The sequence below is a fragment of the Phyllobates terribilis genome, unplaced genomic scaffold, assembly GCF_046119375.1.
Source record: "Phyllobates terribilis strain yellow unplaced genomic scaffold, ASM4611937v1 Scaffold_2__4_contigs__length_985480577, whole genome shotgun sequence".
Classification (NCBI taxonomy): domain Eukaryota; kingdom Metazoa; phylum Chordata; class Amphibia; order Anura; family Dendrobatidae; genus Phyllobates; species Phyllobates terribilis.
This window is the reverse complement of record NW_027362762.1, coordinates 481815699-481837299: the sequence shown is the minus strand read 5'-3', so window position 1 is coordinate 481837299 and position 21601 is coordinate 481815699. Positions and strand designations below refer to the sequence as shown.

The following is a 21601-nucleotide window of genomic DNA, read 5'->3' as shown; positions in this document are numbered from 1 at the left end:
TAAGTCATGTACTAGTCCTTTATACCGACCACACCTATATTTATACATGTAAATGAGATCCCCTCTGAGCCGTCGTTTTTCTAAGCTAAACAAGCTCAACTTTTTCAACCTCTCATCATATGAGAGACCTTCCATCCCTTGTAATAATCTAGTTGCCCTTCTTTGAACTGACGCTAACTTCTGAATATCCTTTTTAAAATGTGGATATTTTAGTAATTGAGATCAAAGCCACTACTTCTACTATTACCTCTAATAGATAAAAAAAACAGTTCAACTGAACTTTCCATCCACGTTGTTCTGAAAACTAATTTGCTGACAAAGTATGGAACCCAGATAGTTCCTCAGCTTGCAAGAGATAAGACATCATTACATCATTTGGTTGACACCCATCAGCGTCATCCTTCTTGCATAGGCTGAGGAAAGAAACCTCTTTTTTATTCTTTTGACGTCTAAAATGGCACCAAGGTACTCTGCCAGCTTGAGATGTTGCCTGCCATGGGTACTTCTTCTGTTAGAAACAGTTTTTATACTTGTTTTTATGGTTCTTTTTCCACATGACTACAAATTAGAGAAAAATGTAAATAGATATTCAGGTAAGAATTAATGCGTAAATGTTATTTTACAAAACTGTAAATATAGTTGGTCACTATAGGTCCATGAGACCTCAATTTGTTTTTTTCAACTTTAAGCAAGTTTTTTTTACAACAATATTATAGTGTGTACCATAGAGAATTAGTGTGCTGAGGAATGTAAATATCTTTAATGCTTAATTAAAATATAAAGCATACAAGACTTATATTTCCATGCTGCTTGGGTATTTTACAGTCATTATTGTAATAAGTCTTCTTTTCTGAATATTCAATGTGTCCTACTTTTATAATATACTTTATAATATACAAATGTTAAATGGATGTATAAATAGCTAGATTTCAGAAGCACATTTTGAGCTTTGTAATTGGGACCTATTTGTAAAAAAACATAAAGCCCCTTAACCAAATTATATTGTATTTGCATGCCATTTCTTTCTGATCAAAATAGCTCAAAATATTTTGAACACTAGGGGCACTGTTCTAGATCATGAATGGAAGCACGTGTTTCCTTTTTGACCCTGTATCAAATGTGGTGTCAGTCCAATTCTTTTCTTCAGTAGCAAACAAGAATGTATAATAGCATTTACAATGGTTGCAATAACTGAACAAGGACAAAGAGTGCAAAGTTCATTTTAGAAGTGGAGGCAAAAATGATATTCTTTCTGTATAAACAGGCTGCCGATCACCCTAATGTTCATTGGGTGAAATGATCTTTTGTGCAGCACACAATCGCAGGCAGTGTGCACGGAACGATCATTTCATTCATTACATTATCATTATATACAGATCACTCAGTGTGCATCTCTTACCATGGTTTGCCTTTGTAAACCGGCAAAACTGTAACTGAAAAAGACCTGGGTGTATTGGTGGACGACAAACTCACGTTTAGTGGCCAGTGTCAGGCAGCTGCTGCAAAAGCAAATAAAATAATGGGATGCATTAAAAGAGGCATAGATGCTCATGAGGAGAACATAATTTTACCTCTATACAAGTCATTAGTGCGACCACACTTAGAATACTGTGTACAGTTCTGGTCTCCGGTGTATAAGAAAGACATAGCTGAACTAGAGAGGGTGCAGAGAAGAGCGACCAAGGTTATTAGAGGACTGGGGGGTCTGCAATACCAAGACAGGTTATTACACTTGGGGTTATTTACTGTGGAAAGAAGAAGGCTTGGGGTGATCTTATTACTATGTACAAGTATATGAGGGGACAGAACAAAGACCTTTCTACTGATCTTTTTACTCTGAGGCCAGAGACGGGGACAAGGGGGCATCTTCTACGTCTGGAGGAAAGAAGGTTTAATCATAATCACAGACGGGGATTCTTTACTGTAAGAGCAGTGAGACTATGGAACTCTCTGCCGCATGATGTTGTAATGAGTGATTCACTACTAAAATTTAAGAAGGGCCTGGATGCCTTTCTTGAAAACTATAATATTACAGGTTATATACAGGGTGGTCCAAAAGTAGGTGGCCAGGAAATAATAACATTTATTTTGATTTATATATAAAATTATATTTACTAACACAAGCATAACATTGACAATTAAATTTTATTCTGAACAATAATACATGATGTTGTAATGAGTGATTCACTATTAAAATTTAAGAAGGGCATGGATGCCTTTCTTGAAAAGTATAATATTACAGGTTATATATACTAGATTCCTTGATAGGGCGTTGATCCAGGGAACTAGCCTGATTGTCGTATGGAATCGGGAAGGAATTTTTTCCCCAATGTGGAGCTTAGTATTTGCCACATGGGTTTTTTTGCCTTCCTCTGGATCAACATGTTAGGCTATGGGTTGAACTAGATGGACTTAGTCTTCCTTCAACCTTAAAAACTATGTTACTATAAAACGGCCGCCGATAGATAAATATTTACCGATCAGCGGTCGTTTACTGCCACTGGTCGGTCCATGTAAATGGACCGTAAGGCTAATCCTGGAGAAATTGTGATTTTCGCTAAGATTGGACTGGGTGTAAATCTGTAATGTCTTTATTGTCTGTACATGCCCAGTTTAATTGTAAAATGCTGCGGAATATGTTGGTGCTATATAAGTAAAATTATGATTTAATTAATGCCTCATTAGAATCCAGCACTTTTTTCAAACATGGAGATTAATAATCCAGATTTTGCCAAATCACATGAAATCAAGAATTAATGATTGTTTCCAAACTACAATCTGACATCTTAAAAAACTATAGGTGATGGTCCAATGTGATCTCTTTCTTAGTTCTAGCAAAATGAAGATTTATGTGGATTGTAGTATATTTTATCAAGGCAATTTAGCTCTGCGTGTCAGTCCCAAGATCCCTTCCTTCATTCCTTTTCTATTCCCTAATGTTATATTCGTAATCATACTACTAATTGTAACAAACAGCTGATCTTGCTCACAGCCCCTTAAATATCTTACTTGAACAGCGGTCACATTCAAAAAGAGAATTTGAAATTCAACAAAAACTATTTTACCTAATATATCTCGCCAAGAGAATATTAAGATCCTAATTTTCTTCATTCATGAGATTTGGATATCATGTGACCAGTGTTGTGCTATCACTTGACTGATGACTCCTGGCACCCTCACCGACCAGTGATTTTTAGCTCCGGCAGTGGCTAAATGTAGATAGTAGTAATTGTAAGAGAACATAACTGTTAGAACTCTCCTGTTAGGTTTTTTCTATTTTGCTGGTCACATGACCTTTTTTGCCTATTTAATCCTGCTCCGGCCTTCTGGCCATGCTGGACTTCATTGTAATTTCTACTCTTAAGCTAGCCAGGTGCTTTGTAACCTTTCTCAGTCAGTTTTGCTAGGTCTTTTGACCTTTATGTTCTTTGTTGTGTATTTGTCTTTTTACTGCTACAATTTCTGCTAGGAGGTGTCCATCTTTCTCCCAGTCCCTAGTTCTTGTAGGGATCCCTCCCTCACATCTATAGGTCTTCGTTCAGACTAGCTGAGGACTTTAGCGGGTCTGATCGCAGGATCAGGTTTCCCGTTACATCGTAGGGATCTAGCTTAGTTCTATTGTAGGGACAGATCTCCTGTCTTTCCTTAGTGCTTGTAGCCTATCATAACAACAACAATCAGCTCACCTCTCCGGATTATGGCAATAGCACTCTTCAAACAGTATAGAGCATCCGTGTAAGATCAAGCATTTCTGACCCATATGGTCCATAGTCTGAGCCTTCAAATCACCCCCTTTTTGTACCACTGCATTCAAAAATGTCTGATCTATCAAAATATAAAAAGAATTAATCTGAACTGTAAACAGCATAATGAGAAAAAATCGAAACACCAGAATTTTTTTGGCCGCCACAACATTGCAATATAATACAATAATAGGCGATCAAAAGATCTTATCACCCCAAAATGGTAATAATAAACATGTCAGCTCAGGATGCAAAAAATAAGTGCTCATACAGCCCCAGATCCCGAAAAATGAAAACTCTACGGGTCACGGAAAATGGCGACATAAGCTAAAAAAATTTTCTTACAAATGTTGGATTTTTTCACCACTTACCGTATTTTTCGGACTATAAGACGCACCGGACCATAAGACGCACTTAGGTTTTAGAGGAGGAAAAAAATTTAAGCAAAAAATGTGGTCATGATGCACTTTTAAGGGACAGGGGGTCTTCTGCTGACACTGGTCTCCATCCCCATCCTGGTATGCCTGGCATCCTTCCAGCATGGAACCCCTCCATTCTGGTATGCATGGCACCCCTCATCCCTATCCTGGTATGCATGGCACTCCTTATCCCTGTCCTGGTATGCATGGCATCCCTCATCCCTGTCCTGGTATGCATGGCACCCCTCATCCCTATCCGGGTTTGCATGGCACCCCTCATCCCTGTTCTGGTATGCATGGCACCCCTAATCCCTATCCTGGTATGCATGGCACCCCTAATCCCTATTCTGGTATGCATGGCACCCCTCATCCCTATCCTGGCATGCATGGCACCCCTCATCCCTATCCTGGTATACATGGCACCTCTCATCCCTATCCTGGTATGCATGGTACCCTTCATCCCTATCCTGGTATGCATGGCACCTCTAATCCCTATCCTGGTATGCATGACACCCCTAATCCCTATCCTGGTATGCATGGCACCCCTAATCCCTATCCTAGTATGCATGGTCCCCCTAATCCCCATCATGCTGCACATAAAAAAAAAAAAAAAACACTCCTACTCACCTCTCTTCTCTCCTCCAGCGATGCGTCCTGTCTGCCTGCCCTGATCTCTCCATGTGAGCCGCGCATGACGTCACTGCTATGCGCGGCTCACAAGGAGAGATCAGCTGCCGGAAGTCACTGCTCCCCACGCCGGGACTGTGTGCGCGGGGAGCAGTGACTTCACTCTCCTTCATAGCCGGTACACAGCGGAGCCGCGCTGCGGCTCCTGCTGCTGCCGGCTATCTCGTGTGCCCGCTCATTAAAGGGCATGAATATTCACCCCCTCCCCACGCCCATGGGCCCTTTAACAGTGGGCCAATCGATTCCGGCAGCAGCAGGAGCCGCAGCGCGGCTACACTGTGTGCTGCTTTTAAGGAGCATGAATATTCAGTGCTCCCCACGTCCCATGGGCGTGGGGAGCAGTGAATATTCATTTCTTTAGCAGCGGGGACAGTGTAGGCTGCAGCGGGCGGCTGCTGCCTCCTGTGCCCCGCTCCTGCACCGCTACCGCTCCCCACACCCCATGTATATATATATATACAACCCCCCAACATTCGGACTATAAGACGCTCCCCCCATTTTCCTCCAAAATTTTGGAGGAAAAAAGTGCGTTTTATAGTCCGAAAAATATGGTAAATAAAAAATAACTATACATATTTGATGTCTGCGTACTCCTACTGAAATGGAGAATCATAATGTCTGGTCAGTTTTACCATATAGTGAACATGGTAAATAACAATCCCAAAATACAATTGTGGAATTACACTATTTTTTGCTATTTCACTGCACTTGGAATTGTTTTCCAGTACACTATATGTTAAAATGAATGGTTGCATTCAAAAGTACAACTCGTCTCGCAAAAAAATAAGCCCTTACATGACTATATGGACGGAAAAATAAAAAAGTTATGGCTCTTTGAAGAAGGGGAGGAAAAAACGAAAGCGCAAAACGGAAAATCGCATAGTTGTGAAGGGGTTAACCCCTTAAAGATGGATGATTTTTCATTTTTGTGCTTTCGTTTTTTTCCTCACCTTATTCCAGGAGCCATGACTTTTTTATTTTTCCATCGATATAGCCGTGTGAAGGCTTTGTGGGAAAAGTTATACTTTTGACTGAAGTGTGAAACAAATTCAAAGTGTGGCAAAATATAAAAAAAAAATGCAGTTCTACAGTTGTTGTTTTTTTTATTTACATCGTTGATATGATGGTAAAACTGACCTGGCAATATGATTCTACAGGTCAGTACGATTACGCAGATACCAAACATGCATAGCTTTTGTTTTATTTAACAGGTGAAAAAATTTGAGTGTTTGAGTCACCACTTTCCGAGAGCCATAATGTTTTCGTTTTGATTGCCTGTTATTACATTTTATTTCTGTTGTTGTAGTGGCTGAAAAACTGCAATTCTGGCTTTTTGATTTTTTTTTTTCTCGTGACGCTGTTTACCAATCGGAGTAATTTATATTTTGATAGATTGGACTTTTACTAGTGCAGTGATACCAAATATTTGTATTTTATTTAATTTTTTTTAATTGATTTTTAATGAGGGAAAAGAGGGATGATTTGAACTTTTATATGTTTTTATTTTTTCATATTTTTAAAAACACTCTTTTTCACTTTTCACAGTATTTGTAAGTCTCCTTAGGGGACTTGAACCTGCAATCATCTGATCGCTTATGTTATATACAGCAATGCCACAGCATTGCTATATATAACAAAAATAACAGTCTCCTATGTATGCCAGTCATAGGCTATCATGGCAATACATCGGTGTCCAATTATCATATCACGGGAGCACCGGTGAGGGCAGGGCCGGCTCCAGGTTTTTCTGGGCCCCGGGCGAAAGAGTCTCAGTGGGCCCCTTTAACACATACCATGATTCATGATGCAGAGATACGGCGGAGAAATATATATATATAGTACAATGCAAAGATTTCACTTCTTACATTACATGAGTGATATCTATTGTAAATTCCACAATAGCTCAGAAACCGGTGAATCGCTCCACACAGAATACTGTCCCCCATATAACGCTCCATACAGAATACTGGCCCCCATACGGAATACTGGCCCCCATATAAGGCCCCATACGGAATACTGGCCCCCATATAAGGAACCATACGGAATACTGGCCCCCATATAAGGCCCCATAAGGAATACTGGCCCCCATATAAGGCCCCATACGGAATACTGGCCCCCATATAAGGCTCCATGCGGAATACTGACCCCCATATAAGGCTCCATGCGGAATACTGGCCCCCATATAAGGCTCCATGCGGAATACTGGCCCCCATATAAGGCTCCATGCAGAATACTGGCCCCCATATAAGGCTCCATGCGGAATACTGGCCCCCATATAAGGCTCCATACGGAATACTGGCCCCCATATAAGGCTCCATACGGAATACTGGCCCCCATATAAGGCTCCATACGGAATACTGGCCCCCATATAAGGCTCCGTACAGAATACTGGCCCCCATATAACGCTCCATACAGGATACTGGTCCCCTTATAAAGCTCCATACAGGATACTGGCCCCCATATAACGCTCCATACAGGATACTGGTCCCCTTATAAAACTCCATACAGGATACTGGCCCCCATATAATGCTGCATGCAGGCTGTTACCCCCCACATAATGCCCCATACAGGCTGTCCCCCCCTTATAATGCTCCATGCAGGCTGTTACCCCCCACATAATGTCCCATACAGGCTGCCCCCCCCCTTATAATGCACTATGCAGGCTGTTCCCCACCTTATAATGCCCCATACAGGCTGTCCCCCCCCCCTCTTTATAATGCCTCATGCAGGATGTCACCCCCCCTCTTTATAATGCCCCATGCAGGATGTCACCCCCCCTCTTTATAATGCCTCATGCAGGATGCCCCCCCCCTCTCTTTATAATGCTCCATGGAGGATGCCCCCACCTCTCTTTATAATGCCCCATGCAGGATGCCCCCCCCTCTCTTTATAATGCTCCATGGAGGATGCCACCCCCCCCCTTCTCTTTATACTGCCTCATGCCTCCATACATTAAAAAAAAAAAAATCAAATACTCACCTCCCTTCTCCTCACCTGCTGCCCGCTGCTCGGGTCCGAACTCCAGCGTTGTCAGCGTCTTCCCGCTCAGCGCTCCCTGTGACGGCTCAGGGGAGGGCGCGGTGTAAAGACGTCACTGCGCCCTCTGACCTGAGACGTCACAGGGAGCGCTGAGCGGGAAGACAGCTGATCTGCGGAGCCACGGGGAGAGGTAAGTATCCGGCTGCCGGGGCCCTGAGCAAGCGGCGGAGAAGGGCGGGCGCAGACACCGCTCTCCTCCGCCCATAGCCCAGCGGGGTGCGCGACCGCCAGTGGGCCCCTCTGCCTGCTCAGGGCCCCGGCATTTGCCCGGGTGCGCCAGGTGCTGACGCCGGCCCTGGGTGAGGGCATAGAATGGTGCGCCCCCCTGCTGGTGCTCTGTTAATGCTGCTGTCACAGATTGACAGCAGCATTTAATAGGTTAAAAGCCGCGGGCGCTCATCATCTGCTGGGAAAGATGTGGGCTCAGTGTGCGAGCCTGCATCAAAGGTAGGGAGACGAATTATGACGGACATAGTATGTCATAAGTCGTTAAGGGGTTAAAAGCACAAAATGACCATGATTATTGCCATTTACTCCTGTATCAGTATCAATATAAATGTCACTCATTTGACATCTACAAAACATATGTCTATCTAATGCATGGCACTTTCATCAGCCATTCCAGGCAATAAATAAGCTTTCAGCTGCATTGAGAACTATTCTATTCCCTCTGATTTTTGGGAGAAATTCTTTACCCTTAAATAAAAGAGGAACAGAAGAGGTGTTGTTTTTAGAAGATAATTTAGTGGAGTTATTTTTGTGGAAAGTGAGTTATTTGGTTGTGTTGTTCTTAGGAAGTATTTAGGTAAGTGAATCCAATAGTGGTTTTCTGGAAATGTATTCTGTTTTGATGGAAATGACTGCCAGATACTTAACGGGAACCTACCAGGTGATTCATGCTGCGCAAACTGCATGAATCGCAGACTGGCTGCACTATTGCAGCCAGGTATGTAATTCTCTGAAATGCTCCAGCATTTAAGAAAATATACTTCTTAGAAGGTTGAGCCTTGTCCATCACCTACGAAGAAACAGCGGGGACTGGAGCCGGATTAGTCTGGTCTCTGGCTATGGTCCCCGGCTGGATCTTCGATGTATATTTTCTTTGAAACACTACAGTGTTTCAGAGAATAATATACCTGGCTACACTCAAACAACCAGGCTGCGACTCATGCTGTTTGCAATTTAGGCAGCATTAATATCCTGACAGGTTCCCTTTAAGTATCTTGTTATCATTTCCATCAAAACTGGATATAGCAAAATCTCAATGTTTTACATATTTCATTGTTGATTTGACTGCAGATTAATCCCCGGATTTCACTCATTGCATTGTTTTGTAAATCTGCATTATGCCTAGAATCTCTTCATATTCTTGATGATAATCAACGTGTGCGTGTGGCCTAAGATTCCAGTAAAAAACTCAATATGTGCATCCTTAGGATCTGTGCACACAGCATACCTGTAAAATTTTTGAAGCAGAAGATGCTTCAGAAAAATTGCTGGCTGTAGTTTTTTCTTTCAATGTCGTCCTTGTATGTATTTTGAATCCTTAAGAGGCTAAAAGAAATTTAAAAAGCTGGAATATATGCACAGCAAGTTGTTTTTGACATTGCTGTGCATACATTGATTCTTTTTAACATTTTTCAGGTGGGCTACAGGTGGAATATGCCTGAAAAACACTCTGTGTGCACATACATTGATAGTCCGGACTGTGTCCTTCATGAGACACAAAATACTTTTCCTGTGTGGGCTCCTACGAGAAAAAAGTGCTTGGTCTTTAAAGTCATTATCAGGTTATAGTTTTTGTAGCAGGGTGATAGTGCAGTAGAACCCAGTAAACATATTTTTGTTACCCTGTGTTGAACATGCTGATATAAAGCTACACATGTTTCCATATCTAAAAAACATTGGCCCTTTTTCTATTACATACATACACCTGTTCATCAGAATTCTACTAGAGAGGACTTTTTGTGCCGAATACTCCTGAGATATAAATCTGGCGCCACATACCATATATAGTGCTTAATCAAGCAGGTATACTGCTTAAGGGTATGTCCACATGTTAAGTATTTGCTGCATAAATTTCTGCAACATTTCTGCGTCTCTTAGCAGGAAAAAACGCATTGTAAAATTTTTGTTGCATATTTTTCTCCACTCATTAGTATGGGTGAAATCTGCAGCAAAAACATTGAAAGAATTAACCTTCTGCAGACTTAAATCTATTGCAAATTTTCAAGGAAAAAATGAGCAACGTGTGAATAATATTTCAGGAATTTTGTTCACTTTGCTGGGACTAGGAAATCCTTCAGGTTTTGTGATAAAACTGCACAGAAAAAAATGTAACAAAAACCTGTCAAAATGCAATAAAAGCGTAACGTGTGAACAAACGCTAATTGCTACAAAATCACATCACAAATATGTATCAATTTACAATTCAATGTATTTGGTTGTGGTTTAGAAAGCCTATCTACATGTAGTGTAAAGAGCACAAGGAGAACTTTACATCTGTAGAATCTTCATTACACTGTGGAAAAGAAACCCGTTTCCGTGTAAGGGTATGTGCACATGACGTCTTTTGTCATGCAAATTTTGCCTGAAACCCATCCATCTTAGGCCACGGCCCCACTATCAGTATTTGGTCAGTATTCGGTCAGTATTTTTTCTCAGGAGTGGGAGCCAAAACCAGAAATGGTGATTAATGCAAAATTGGTGCACTTGTTTCTATTATACCTTTTACCTGATTGTTCCTCACCTAGTTTTGGCTCCCACTCCTGAGAAAAAATACTGACCGAATACTGACCAAATACTGATAGTGGGGCCGTGACCTTAAAGGGAACCTGTCACGTGAAAAAATGCTATTAACCTGCAGATATCTGGATTACCCGCATGTTAATATCGTTCTGAACCTGCACGGCACTGGCCATTTGAGCCCCGCAGCCGGGAGGAAATTAACTTTATTCCTCCCAATAGTGTTTTTATTCACAGGGGCTGCATCGGCATAGATGCAATCACCACTCTAGAGTATAGAGAGCGGCAGCCGTAACCGTGCCCCCCACATTTACTGACAGCAGACTTAGCTTTAGGGCCGGCTGTCAGTTAGTGCCAGGGTGCAGTTACAGCCACTACTCTCTATACACAGAATGGAGGCTGGAAGCCAAATACTACCGGGAGGAATAAACTTCATTTCTTCCCAGCTGTGGGGGTCTAATTGCCGTGCTGGGCAGGTTCAGAATGCTATTCACCTCCAGATTAGCCCCATATTTGCAGGTTAATAGTGTTATTTCATGTGACAAGTTCCCTTTAAGGCGCTTCATTTAACCGCAGTTAAAAGAAGTAGCATGTCCACTCATTATACAGCTTTGTTTGGAAGCCACCCTCTCTACATATTTGAAAGTATAGAGGGAAGACGCCAGCGATGGACGCTGCAAAAACGACTGAAAAGATGCCATGTCCATATTCCCGAAAGAGACACATAACTACCTAGAACCCATGGAGACATTTGGAGTTGCCAGGAGGGACCCACCGGTCGTCTGGCCCCATGGAAACTCTCAGAGAGGCCAGGGTGGGACCCTCGCGTCTCCTGGCATTGTACCTCAATGGACTGCTAGCTTCCTAAGCTTGCCGCTACCTCCTCTCTGGGGGCCCGCCAGAAGCGGGGGGCCACTGGTTGAGGTAGTTGACCCCGGAAGTCTCCAAAGTCACAGCTGTTCTATCCCAGGGGGGCCAGCGGAAGGGTGAGACTGTGTAATGTTGTACCATCTTGGATATTTGCTGGGACTGTTTTGTGTGTTTATTGTCTGCTTTGTGGTTCTATAAAGTATCGCCACGCTGTTTTACCCTCACCCTGTGTTGTCTGAGTAGCGTCACGCCCACGGAAGACCCCGTTTCTTCATAATCATGATTACAAAATGACATACATTTTTTGTACATGTAGAATGATCTGTTTACAGGCATGTACTAAATGGTATGTAATCATCTTGTAGCTGACAAAGTTCAGTAGAAAGAGGTGTGGTACAATATCCAAATCAACTAAGTGCAGAGGCATGGATGGCACTGATAACAGCTTCGCTTTTTCACTTGCAGTTCTACGTAATCAATTGACAGTTAGATGTAATGTTTTGGAAATTTGTGAGTTGTTATTATGTTAAATCCCCCATAATATAAATGTAACTTTTTACACCCGCCATTTTAACAGTTTACATCTATCAGGTTTATCCAGTGACATGAGACATTTCATCCCATGTTTGCTGAAAATACAGCAAATTATGCATTTTATAAATGAGATTCCTATTTATGTCCGTTTTTCAGCTGTTTTAGCTAAAAAAAAAGATGACCGAAACGGTGAGAAGAAATTTCTATGGTATTTTTTATGAACAGATCATAAGATTTTTTACAGAAATTTCTGTAAATGAAATTAATTTCAATACATCTTAATTGGAGCTGATTTCAAGTGTTTAGATATCTGCAAACTTCACTCAAATAATTTGAACAGCAGCAGAAATGTTACCAGTGAATGTGAACTTGTTATAATACATCTACAGGACATGCAATTTTTGTTTATTAACCCCTTTACCCCAAAGGCTGTTTGCACCTTAATGACCAGACCAATTCTTACAATTCTGACCACTGTCACTTTATGAGGTAATAACTCTGGAACGCTTCAACGGAGCCCACTAATTCTGAGAATTTTCGTGACATATTGTACTTCATGATAGTGGTAAAATTTCTTTGCTATGACTTGCTTTTATTTGTGAAAAAAATGGAAATTTGGCAAATTTTGCAATTTTGCAACTTTCAAACTATCAATTCTTATGCCCTTAAATCAGAGAGGTATGTCACACAAAATAGTTAATAAATAACATTTCCCACAAGTCAAAATTTTTTTGTTTTGTTAGGAAGTTGTAAGGGTTAAAAGTTTTCAATTTTCACAAGGATAGCCGGGAAAGTAGACCCCAAACAATTGTTGTCCAATTTCTCCTGAGTACGCCGATACCTCAAATGTGGTCGAAAACTACTTTTGAGGCACAGCACAATGCAAAGCTCAGAAGGGAAGAAGCGCCATATTAAGTTCATATTTTGCTGAGCTGGTTTGACGGTGCCATTTCATATTGGCAGAGCCCCTAAGGTGGCAGAACAGCAGAATCCCCCCATAAAGATCCCATTTTACAAACTACACCTCTCAATGAATTAATCTAGGGGTGCAGTGAGCATGTTGACACCACATGTGTCTTAAAGAATTTTACACCATTGGACGGGGAAGAAAGAATAATTACATTTTTACCACCAAAGTTTTGTTTTAGCCCCAGATTTTACATTTTCAAACTGGGAAATGGGTAAAAATGGCACCAAAATTTGTCACACAATTTCTGCTGAATGTAGAAATACCGCATATGTGGCTGTACAGTACTGCTTAGCCACACGGCGAGACTCCGGAGGGAAAGAGCGCTATTTGCCTCCTGGAGATCAGATTTTCCTAGAATAGTTTGCAGACTCCATATACAGAGACCCTAAGTGTTAGAAGAGCAGAATCCCCCACAAGTGACCCCATTTTGGAAATTATACCCCTTTGTGAATTTATCTACAGGTGTGGTGAGGATTTTGACTCCATCCATGTGTGTTTTCAAGAAACAAGCAGCAGTGGATGCCGAGTGAAAATTGCAAACTGCCGTTGTAGTGACCAGTACGCTATGCATATGCCCAGCTCATGCTTCTGAAGACATGCACTAGTACACTGTGGGGATCAGAAGGGAGGGGGGGATTTCGATTTGGGAGCACAGAATTTGCTGAATTTCTTTTGGGGGGCATGGGCCATTTTGCTTTTCCAGAGCATTGTACTACCATTAACGTGGAAGCCCCCTATATTTCCGTTATCAAATGACAGACCTGAGTGGGGACTTGCTTTTTTTTGGATTGAGCCGAAGCTTTTATTGTGATACAAAATGTTATGTAAAATGTTCCCATTTATCCTGTGTTCTACCCTGAGCACTGATATCGTGGTTTCCATTTAAGTCTCTGAGTGACATAATTCAGATGAAACCCCCGAGGTGCAGTTGGTTGCAGGAGATCTCTACGTTTGGCATTACAGACACCTTCTTAGAGGCTGTCTCTCTAAGACCTAGTGGCTACCTTCCTCTGGCTAATTAACACCCTGGCCTGTGTATATAAATACTTGCTGTCTGCTAGAGGGAAGTGCCTGCGATACTCACATTACCCTTTGTGTAGGCTCGGTGCAAGTGCATTACTTCATCCTCTCTAGAGCTATGAGGACAGGTGTTCATCTCTCTGAAGTCGACTAAAAGCTAAGCTATCTTCCCTTGTTTGTTCCTCTTTGTTATCTTTAGTGGTCAGTGGGGATCGACTAGCGCTCATCCCCCTCCCTTCCCTAGCCAGGGCCAAACACCAGGGAAAGACAGGGCGAGGTTCGCGTGCGGCGATTGGTGAAGAGCCAATATGTTAGTGGAGACAGGGTAACATTAGATCAGCCTAGGAAGTCTCCACTCCCCTCTTTCCCTAGAGTCTGGGCTCCCTTTCCCTCTTTCCTTTGTGTTGTACTAAGTCTGTCCCACACCTTGCATGACAACTGCGTCCACAGTGCCTACATCTGTCTTGTTATAGGGAATCTTCTGCCTGGGGTTGCATCTGAATCATGTATTTCAGAGATTTACACGGAAACCCCGATTTAAGCGTTCAACGTCGGTTAAATGTGAGCCGAGCCTTACAGCGATTTTTGGGAGGCATAATAAACAAATCAACAGCAGGTGAAGAAATGGTTTTATTTATTTTTTTTGTTCCTCGTAAGTGATTAGACGACTTTATTCTTCGGGTCAGTATGATTACGGAGATGCCAAATTTATATCGGATTTTTATATTTGGCAGCTGTCACACACTAAAAGTCTCTTTTTTTGTTGCAAAAACTGTTTTTTATCTTGCCATATTATGATAGCTATAATTTTTCCATATTTCTGATGACAGTCATGTGAGGTCTTATTTTTTGCGGGGCGGGTTGACGTTTTTATCGGTACCATTTTCGGACACATGACATTTTTTTATTGCATTCTTTTCCGATTTTTGGGAGGCAGAATAAACAAAAGCCAACAATTCAGGTTCGTGTGGTAAAATTGATAAGGCAGCTTTATTCTTCTGGTCGGAAACATTACAGCGATACCACATTTATATCGTTTTGTTATGTTTTGGCGCTTTTACACAATAAAAACTATTTTGCAGAAAATATAATTATTTTTGCATGGCTTTATTCTGAGAGCTATAACTTTTTTATTTTTTGGCTGATGGAGCTGTATGGCAAATTGTTTTTTTGCAGGACAAGATGACGTTTTCTGCAGTACTATTTTTATTTACATTCATCTTCTTGATCGCGTTTTATTCCACTTTTTGTTTGGCAGTGTGATGACAAAGCATCGTTTTTTTCCTCTTCTTTTTTTTTATGGTGTTCACTAAAGGGGTTAACTAGTGGGACAGTTTTGTAGGTTGGGTTGTTCCAGACAAGGCGATACCAAATATGTGTACTTTTTATTGTATTTTTATATTTTTACATTTTTTTTTTACATTTTTGCACTTTCCTACTTAGTGCCACTATGGGACTTTCATTTTTAGCATTCTGATCACAGTTACAAGGTATATTAGTGCAAGATCACTGCTATACTTCATAACTGTCAATACTGCACTGATACGAGTTCGTTAGATCATGCACTGTGCATGATGTTACTAACTTACTATTCCCTGGTGACCCGGATGTCATCATGGAGACATTGGGTCACCATGGCAACGATCAGGACCCCGAGATGTCATCGCGGGGTCTCTGATCCAAGAGCAGAGGGGCTTCTGTCTCTCTGCTCGTTCGCTAAATGCTGTGATCCCAGTGATTGAAGCATTTAGGGGGTTAAAGTTCTGGGAGTGGTGCGGGCACCGCTCGTGGCTCTGAGTGCCTGGCATCATAATCAGCTGACACCCAGCGACGATCGCGTGCACACAGCCTATGTGCGCGCAAAATCATCTGGACATATCTACACGTCCCTGGTCAATAAGTACTAGCCCACAGGGTCGTATGGGTACATCCCATGTCAGAAAGGGGTTAATAGCTTAAACCTACAATCTAGTTGTAGAGAAGCTGCCTTATAATGTACATGACCTTAGCTTGTGGGAAGTCTGTCACTTATTTGAATGTACATACATAATACTGCTGATTGCACTGAGTCCAGAAGTTGTGATAAGAGATAATTATCAAGACACATCAATGCGAGCTGTGGCAAGAAGGTTTGCTGTGTCTGTCAGCGTAGTGTCCAGAGGCTGGAGGCGCTACCAGGAGACAGGCCAGTACACCAGGAGAAGTGGAGGGGGCTGTAGGAGGGCATCAACCCAGCAGCAGGACTGGTACCTCCTCCTTTGTGCAAGGAGGAACAGGAGGAGCACTGCCAGAGCCCTGCAAAATGACCTCCAGCAGGCCAAAAATGTGCATGTGTCTGCACAAACGGTTAGAAACCGACTCCATGAGTGTGGTATCGCATTCATGTGCCATCCTGGATGAGCTGCACTACTACTAACTTCTGTGGGTTGTAGAGTCCGTCTCATGTTACCACAAGTGTGAAAGCACAACCAACATTCAAAAGTGACCAAAACATCAGCCAGAAAGCATTGGTACTGAGATGTGGTCTGTGGTCCCCACCTGCAGAACCACTCCTTTATTGAGTGTGTCTTGATAATTGCCAATAATTTCCATCTATTGTCTATTCCATTTGCACAACAGCATGTGAAATTGATTGTCAATCAGTGTTGCTTCCTAAGTGAACAGTTTGATTTCACAGAAGTTTGATTTACTTGGAGTTATATTCTGCTGTTTAAGTGTTCCCTTTATTTTTTGAGCAGTGTATAATGCAATGATGGCTGATGGAGCACGGGAAAGCTTATTTTCTGATGGAGTAGACTAATGGACTGGTCTTATGGTCAGATACTGTTCCATCAGCAATCATTATATATCTAACAAGAGAGGATTATGTAATAAAAAGGGTGCTGTGACAGACAAAAATAAGAAGAATACACTATGTAAGGGACAGCACTGTACATAACAGAGGAAGCTATATAATAAGGGACTGCACCATATATAACTAGAGAGGATGGTACGTAATCAGGGTCAATGTTATACATAATAAAAGAGGAAACTGTAACTAAGGATGGCGCTACATTCCTGTATCTGTGTGCAGTGTCGCTGTGCTGCGCGCTTTTACAGACGCATTGAGCATGTCCAATTCTGATCCTCTAAATCGGATCAGAACAGGACGTTCTCTGATCCTCATGGAGCTCTTTCTCAGATCCGTGATTTTCACGGATGTGTGAATGAATCTATAAAACTCTACAAGTCCTTATGCCGTCCAATAAAAAAATCTAGCATCAAATAGACATATCACACGAATGTGAGAATGCAGCCTAAGGGATTTTACATGTAACATTTGCACTCCAAGTCACACAGTGCTGATACAGAATAATATTTACATCCAGGAACTCACCGCTGACATCTCGTCTGATCAGAGTCGTTTTCTGCTGTTTCTTCTCCATCTGTTCAGACCTTCATATGGACATATTCCAGCCATGACTCGTGTTGTCACGATGATCACCGCAGCCCTAAAAATAGCAAGGTCACATATATTGTATACATAAATGTGTCTTCCCTGCACTGCACCCCTGAATATAGATATGTACCCCACCATTAATATACGATTAGCCACGCACCAATCAAAATATAAAGTGATAAGTAGCACTGTACCTCCTTTAACTATAATCTCAGCCGCCCAATAATATCAATTATTCAGTCTCTGTGAGTCTCCCCAATTAACTGTAAACTATGTGCACACGGAAAATATGTAATGTTTTATAGTACAAGCAAAGTGAATGAGATTTCTGAAGTCTCATGCACACATTGCTTATTTTTTCCTTGCAGATTTGCAGCAGATCAAAATCTGCATAATGTCAATTCTTGCAACGTATTTCACGCATCCTAATGAGTGGGAGAAAATACGCAACAAAAGCATGTAAAAAACGTGGCAAAATTTTTTTCTTTACGCAGCGTTCTTCCTGCCAACACATTAGGACATCCAGCAGAATTTTCTCCTTCAAATCCTGAATTTGTGCACATAGCCTTAGTCCCTGTCCTGTGCCCCCCATTTATTATAAGTCCTTGATAGCATCATAATGAATTTGGAGATGGGAGAAGACATTATCAGGTACTTAACATCCTTCAACACCTCTCAATTCATTGCAAGTCCCTGACAGCATCTTCTCCCACCCTTCTACTCATTATAAAGTGTCCTATGAAACTTACCTCCATCATTGCTCTCCCCTCATCTTTGTTCTCTCACACCACACCTCAGTGTCCTCTCCCTCACCTTCATCATTGCTCTCCCACACCACCCCCATCATTGTTCTCCCACACCACCCCCATCATTGCTCTCCCACACAACCCCCATCATTGCTCTCCTACACCACTCCCATCATAGCTCTCCTACACCTGCCTCATCATTGCTCTCTCCCACACCACCCCCATCATTGTTCTCTCACACCACCCCATCATTGCTCTGCCTACACCACCCCCATCATTGCTCTCCCCACACCACCCCATCATTGCTCTCCCCACACCACCCCATCATTGCTCCCCCCACACCACCCCATCATTGCTCTCCCATACCACCCCCATCATTGCTCTCCCACACCACCCCCATCATTGTTCTCCCACACCACCCCAGAATTGTTCTTCCACACCACCCCATCATTGCTCTCCCACACCATCCCCATGATTGCTCTGCTACACCACCCCATCATTGCTTTCCTACACCTGCCTCATCATTGCTCTCTCCCACACCATCCCCATCATTGTTCTCCCACACCACCCCCATCATTGTTCTCCCACACCACCCCCATCATTGCTCTCCCCACACCACCCCCATCATTGCTCTCCTACACCTGCCTCATCATTGTTCTTCCACACCATCCATGCCTGGCGTCAGCACCCGGTGCACCCGGGCTAGTTATGGGGCCCTGAGCAGGCAGGGGGCCCACTCGCCGTCGGGCACCCCGGCTCACTATGGGACCCATGAGCGGAGGAGACCAGCGCCCGCCCCCCCGCTTGCACAGGGCCCCGGCACAATACTTACCTCTCCCTGTGCCTCCGCAGCAGTTCCAGTGTCTTCCACGGCTGCTGCACTGTGACATCTCAGGTCTGAGGTTGCGATGACATCTTTCCACTGTGCCCTCTGCTGAGCAGTCACAGCGCAGAGCGGGAAGACGGCGACGCGGCTGAGGAGTCCGGAGCAGCGGCAGCGATGAGAGCAGCGGCAGCAGGTGAGGTGAGTATTTGATTTTTTTATTTTTTTTATGTATGGAGGCATGGGGCATTATATGGGGCACCTGCATGGGGCATTATATGGGGGCCCAGGAGGCATGGGGCATTATATGGGGACCCAGGAAGCGTGGGCATTATATGGGGGCCCAGGAGGCATGGGGCATTTTATGGGGGCACAGCCTGCATGGAGCATTATATGGGGGCCAGTATTCTGTATGGAGCGTTATATGGAGGTAAGTATTCTGTATGGAGCGTTATAAGGGGGCCAGTATTCTGTATGGAGCGTTATAAGGGGGCCAGTATTCTGCATGGAGCGTTATAAGGGGCCAGTATTCTGTATGGAGCGTTATATGGTGGCCAGTATTCTGTATGGAGCATTATATGGGGGCCAGTATTCTGTATGGAGCGTTATATGGGGGCCAGTATTCTGTATGGAGCGTTATATGGGGGCCAGTAATCTGCATGGAGCATTTTATAGCGGTTCAGTATTCTGTATGGAGCATTATATGGAGTCCATTATTCTGTATGGAGCAATATATGGTGCCCATAATACTGTATGGAGGACATAGTGGTGCCCATAATACTGTATGGAGGACTATATTGTCCGGTCTGTACTGTGCGCTGCGAGGATTCGCCGGTTTCTGAGCTATTGTAGAATTTACAATAGATATCACTCAAGTAATGTAAGAAGTAAGTCAAATCTTTGACATTGCACTATATATGTATTTCTCTGCGGTATCTGTGCATCATGAATTGTGTATGTGTTAAAGAGGCCCACTGAGACTCTTTCGCCTTGGGCCCACAAAAACCTGGAACCAGCCCTGACACCACCCCCATCATTGCTCTCCCACACCACCCCCATCATTGCTCTCCCACACCACCCCCATCATTGCTCTCCCACACCATTCCCATCATTGCTCTCCCACACCACCCCCATCATTGCTCTCCTACACCACCCTCATCATTGCTCTCTCACACCACATCTCAGTGTCCTCTCCACAGTGTATTGGATAAAAAAATAAAAAAACACTCACCTCTCTGCTCGTTCCCCCGCAGCATCGTCGTCACCGGCAACTTTCTCTCTGATACAGGCCCCCGATGCTTGCTGACGTTATCAAGCTGCGCGCATTTGTGTCAGACAGAAAGCGCCAAGCAGGAAACAGAGGCAGCTGCCACTTTTTCCTGTAGGCAGCAGAGCTGCAGGGATCGCTTTCTGCCCCCTGATGAGGGCAATCTGGCCATGGGCTCCCTGGAGCCACAGGCTCCGAGAAACTGGCTAGATTGCCCTCGGTATTAGCCACCCTGCAAAGGCCCCCCTGGACCTCCGGGCCCCGGTTCAGTTGCATCGGCTGCACCGGCAGTATGTCTGCCTCTGCACCTGGTCCTTGACTAGGCACAAGCTGCATCACCAGATGCCAGTTGTCTGTCGACAGCGGGCCTTGGAAGGGCTCTGCCAAAGTCCCCCTTCCATTTACTGGGAGCTGGGTGAAGAGTATTCCCAGCCCTCAAGGGCTCGCTTAGCTAGACTTCTTGTGCCAAGTGGGTCTGTGGCTGTGTCTTTCCTGGTTTGGTGCCGGTCTTGCTGGGTCCCTCTGCAAAGCACATAACAGAATAAACAGTCATATATGTATAAAAGAATTGGATCAAGCAGCTTACTGACAAGGTGCAGGGTCTTTGGGAATGTTCCAGGATTTGGCGTGCACCGTGAACCAGCATAGGCAGACTCAGGGGAAGACACTGACAGCTTGGGGACCCTATGCAAGAAATGTGTCTGGGCCCCACTCCTTTTATGGCGACAAAGCTACAGATATATAGCAACATTGTTAGATATATAATGCAACGACGGCTGATGGAGCATGGAGGAGACTGATGGACTGGTCTTCTGGCCACCGGCTACTCCATCAGCAGTCACTTTATATATAACAAGAGACGACTATGTAATAAAAGAGGGTGCTGTGACTGACAAAAATAACAAGAATATGCTATGTAAGGGACAGCACTGGACATAACAGCAGAGGAAGCTATATAATAAGAGACTGCACCATATATAACTAGAGCGGATGGTGCGTAATAAGGGAGGGTGTTATACATAATAAAAGAGGAAACTCTATCCAAGGATGGTGCTATACATAATAAGTGAGTACACTATATACTAAGGGACTGTTCGATACATAATAAGGCTACATTCCTGTATCCGTGTGCAGTGTCTGTGTGCTGCCTGCTTTTACAGATGCATTGAGCATGTCCTATTCTGATCCTCAAAATCGGATCAGAACAGGATATTCTCTGACCCTCACGGAGCTCATTCTCATGTCCGTGATTTTCACAGATGTGTGAATGGACCTAGAATAGTCTATGAGTCTGTGTGC

General features: G+C 43.3%; 1 protein-coding gene across 1 annotated transcript in view; it reads left to right on the top strand.

Moving 5' to 3' along the window:
* Nucleotides 1–442: 442 nt before the first annotated feature.
* The window catches only part of LOC141217752 (RH-like protein), a 202028-nt gene continuing 180869 nt past the window's right edge, over nucleotides 443–21601 (top strand). Inside the window, exon 1 of the mRNA XM_073665856.1 lies at nucleotides 443–593. Coding sequence (XP_073521957.1) covers nucleotides 455–593 — 139 coding nt within the window. The 5' untranslated portion in view covers nucleotides 443–454. The remainder of the gene's footprint in view (nucleotides 594–21601) is intronic.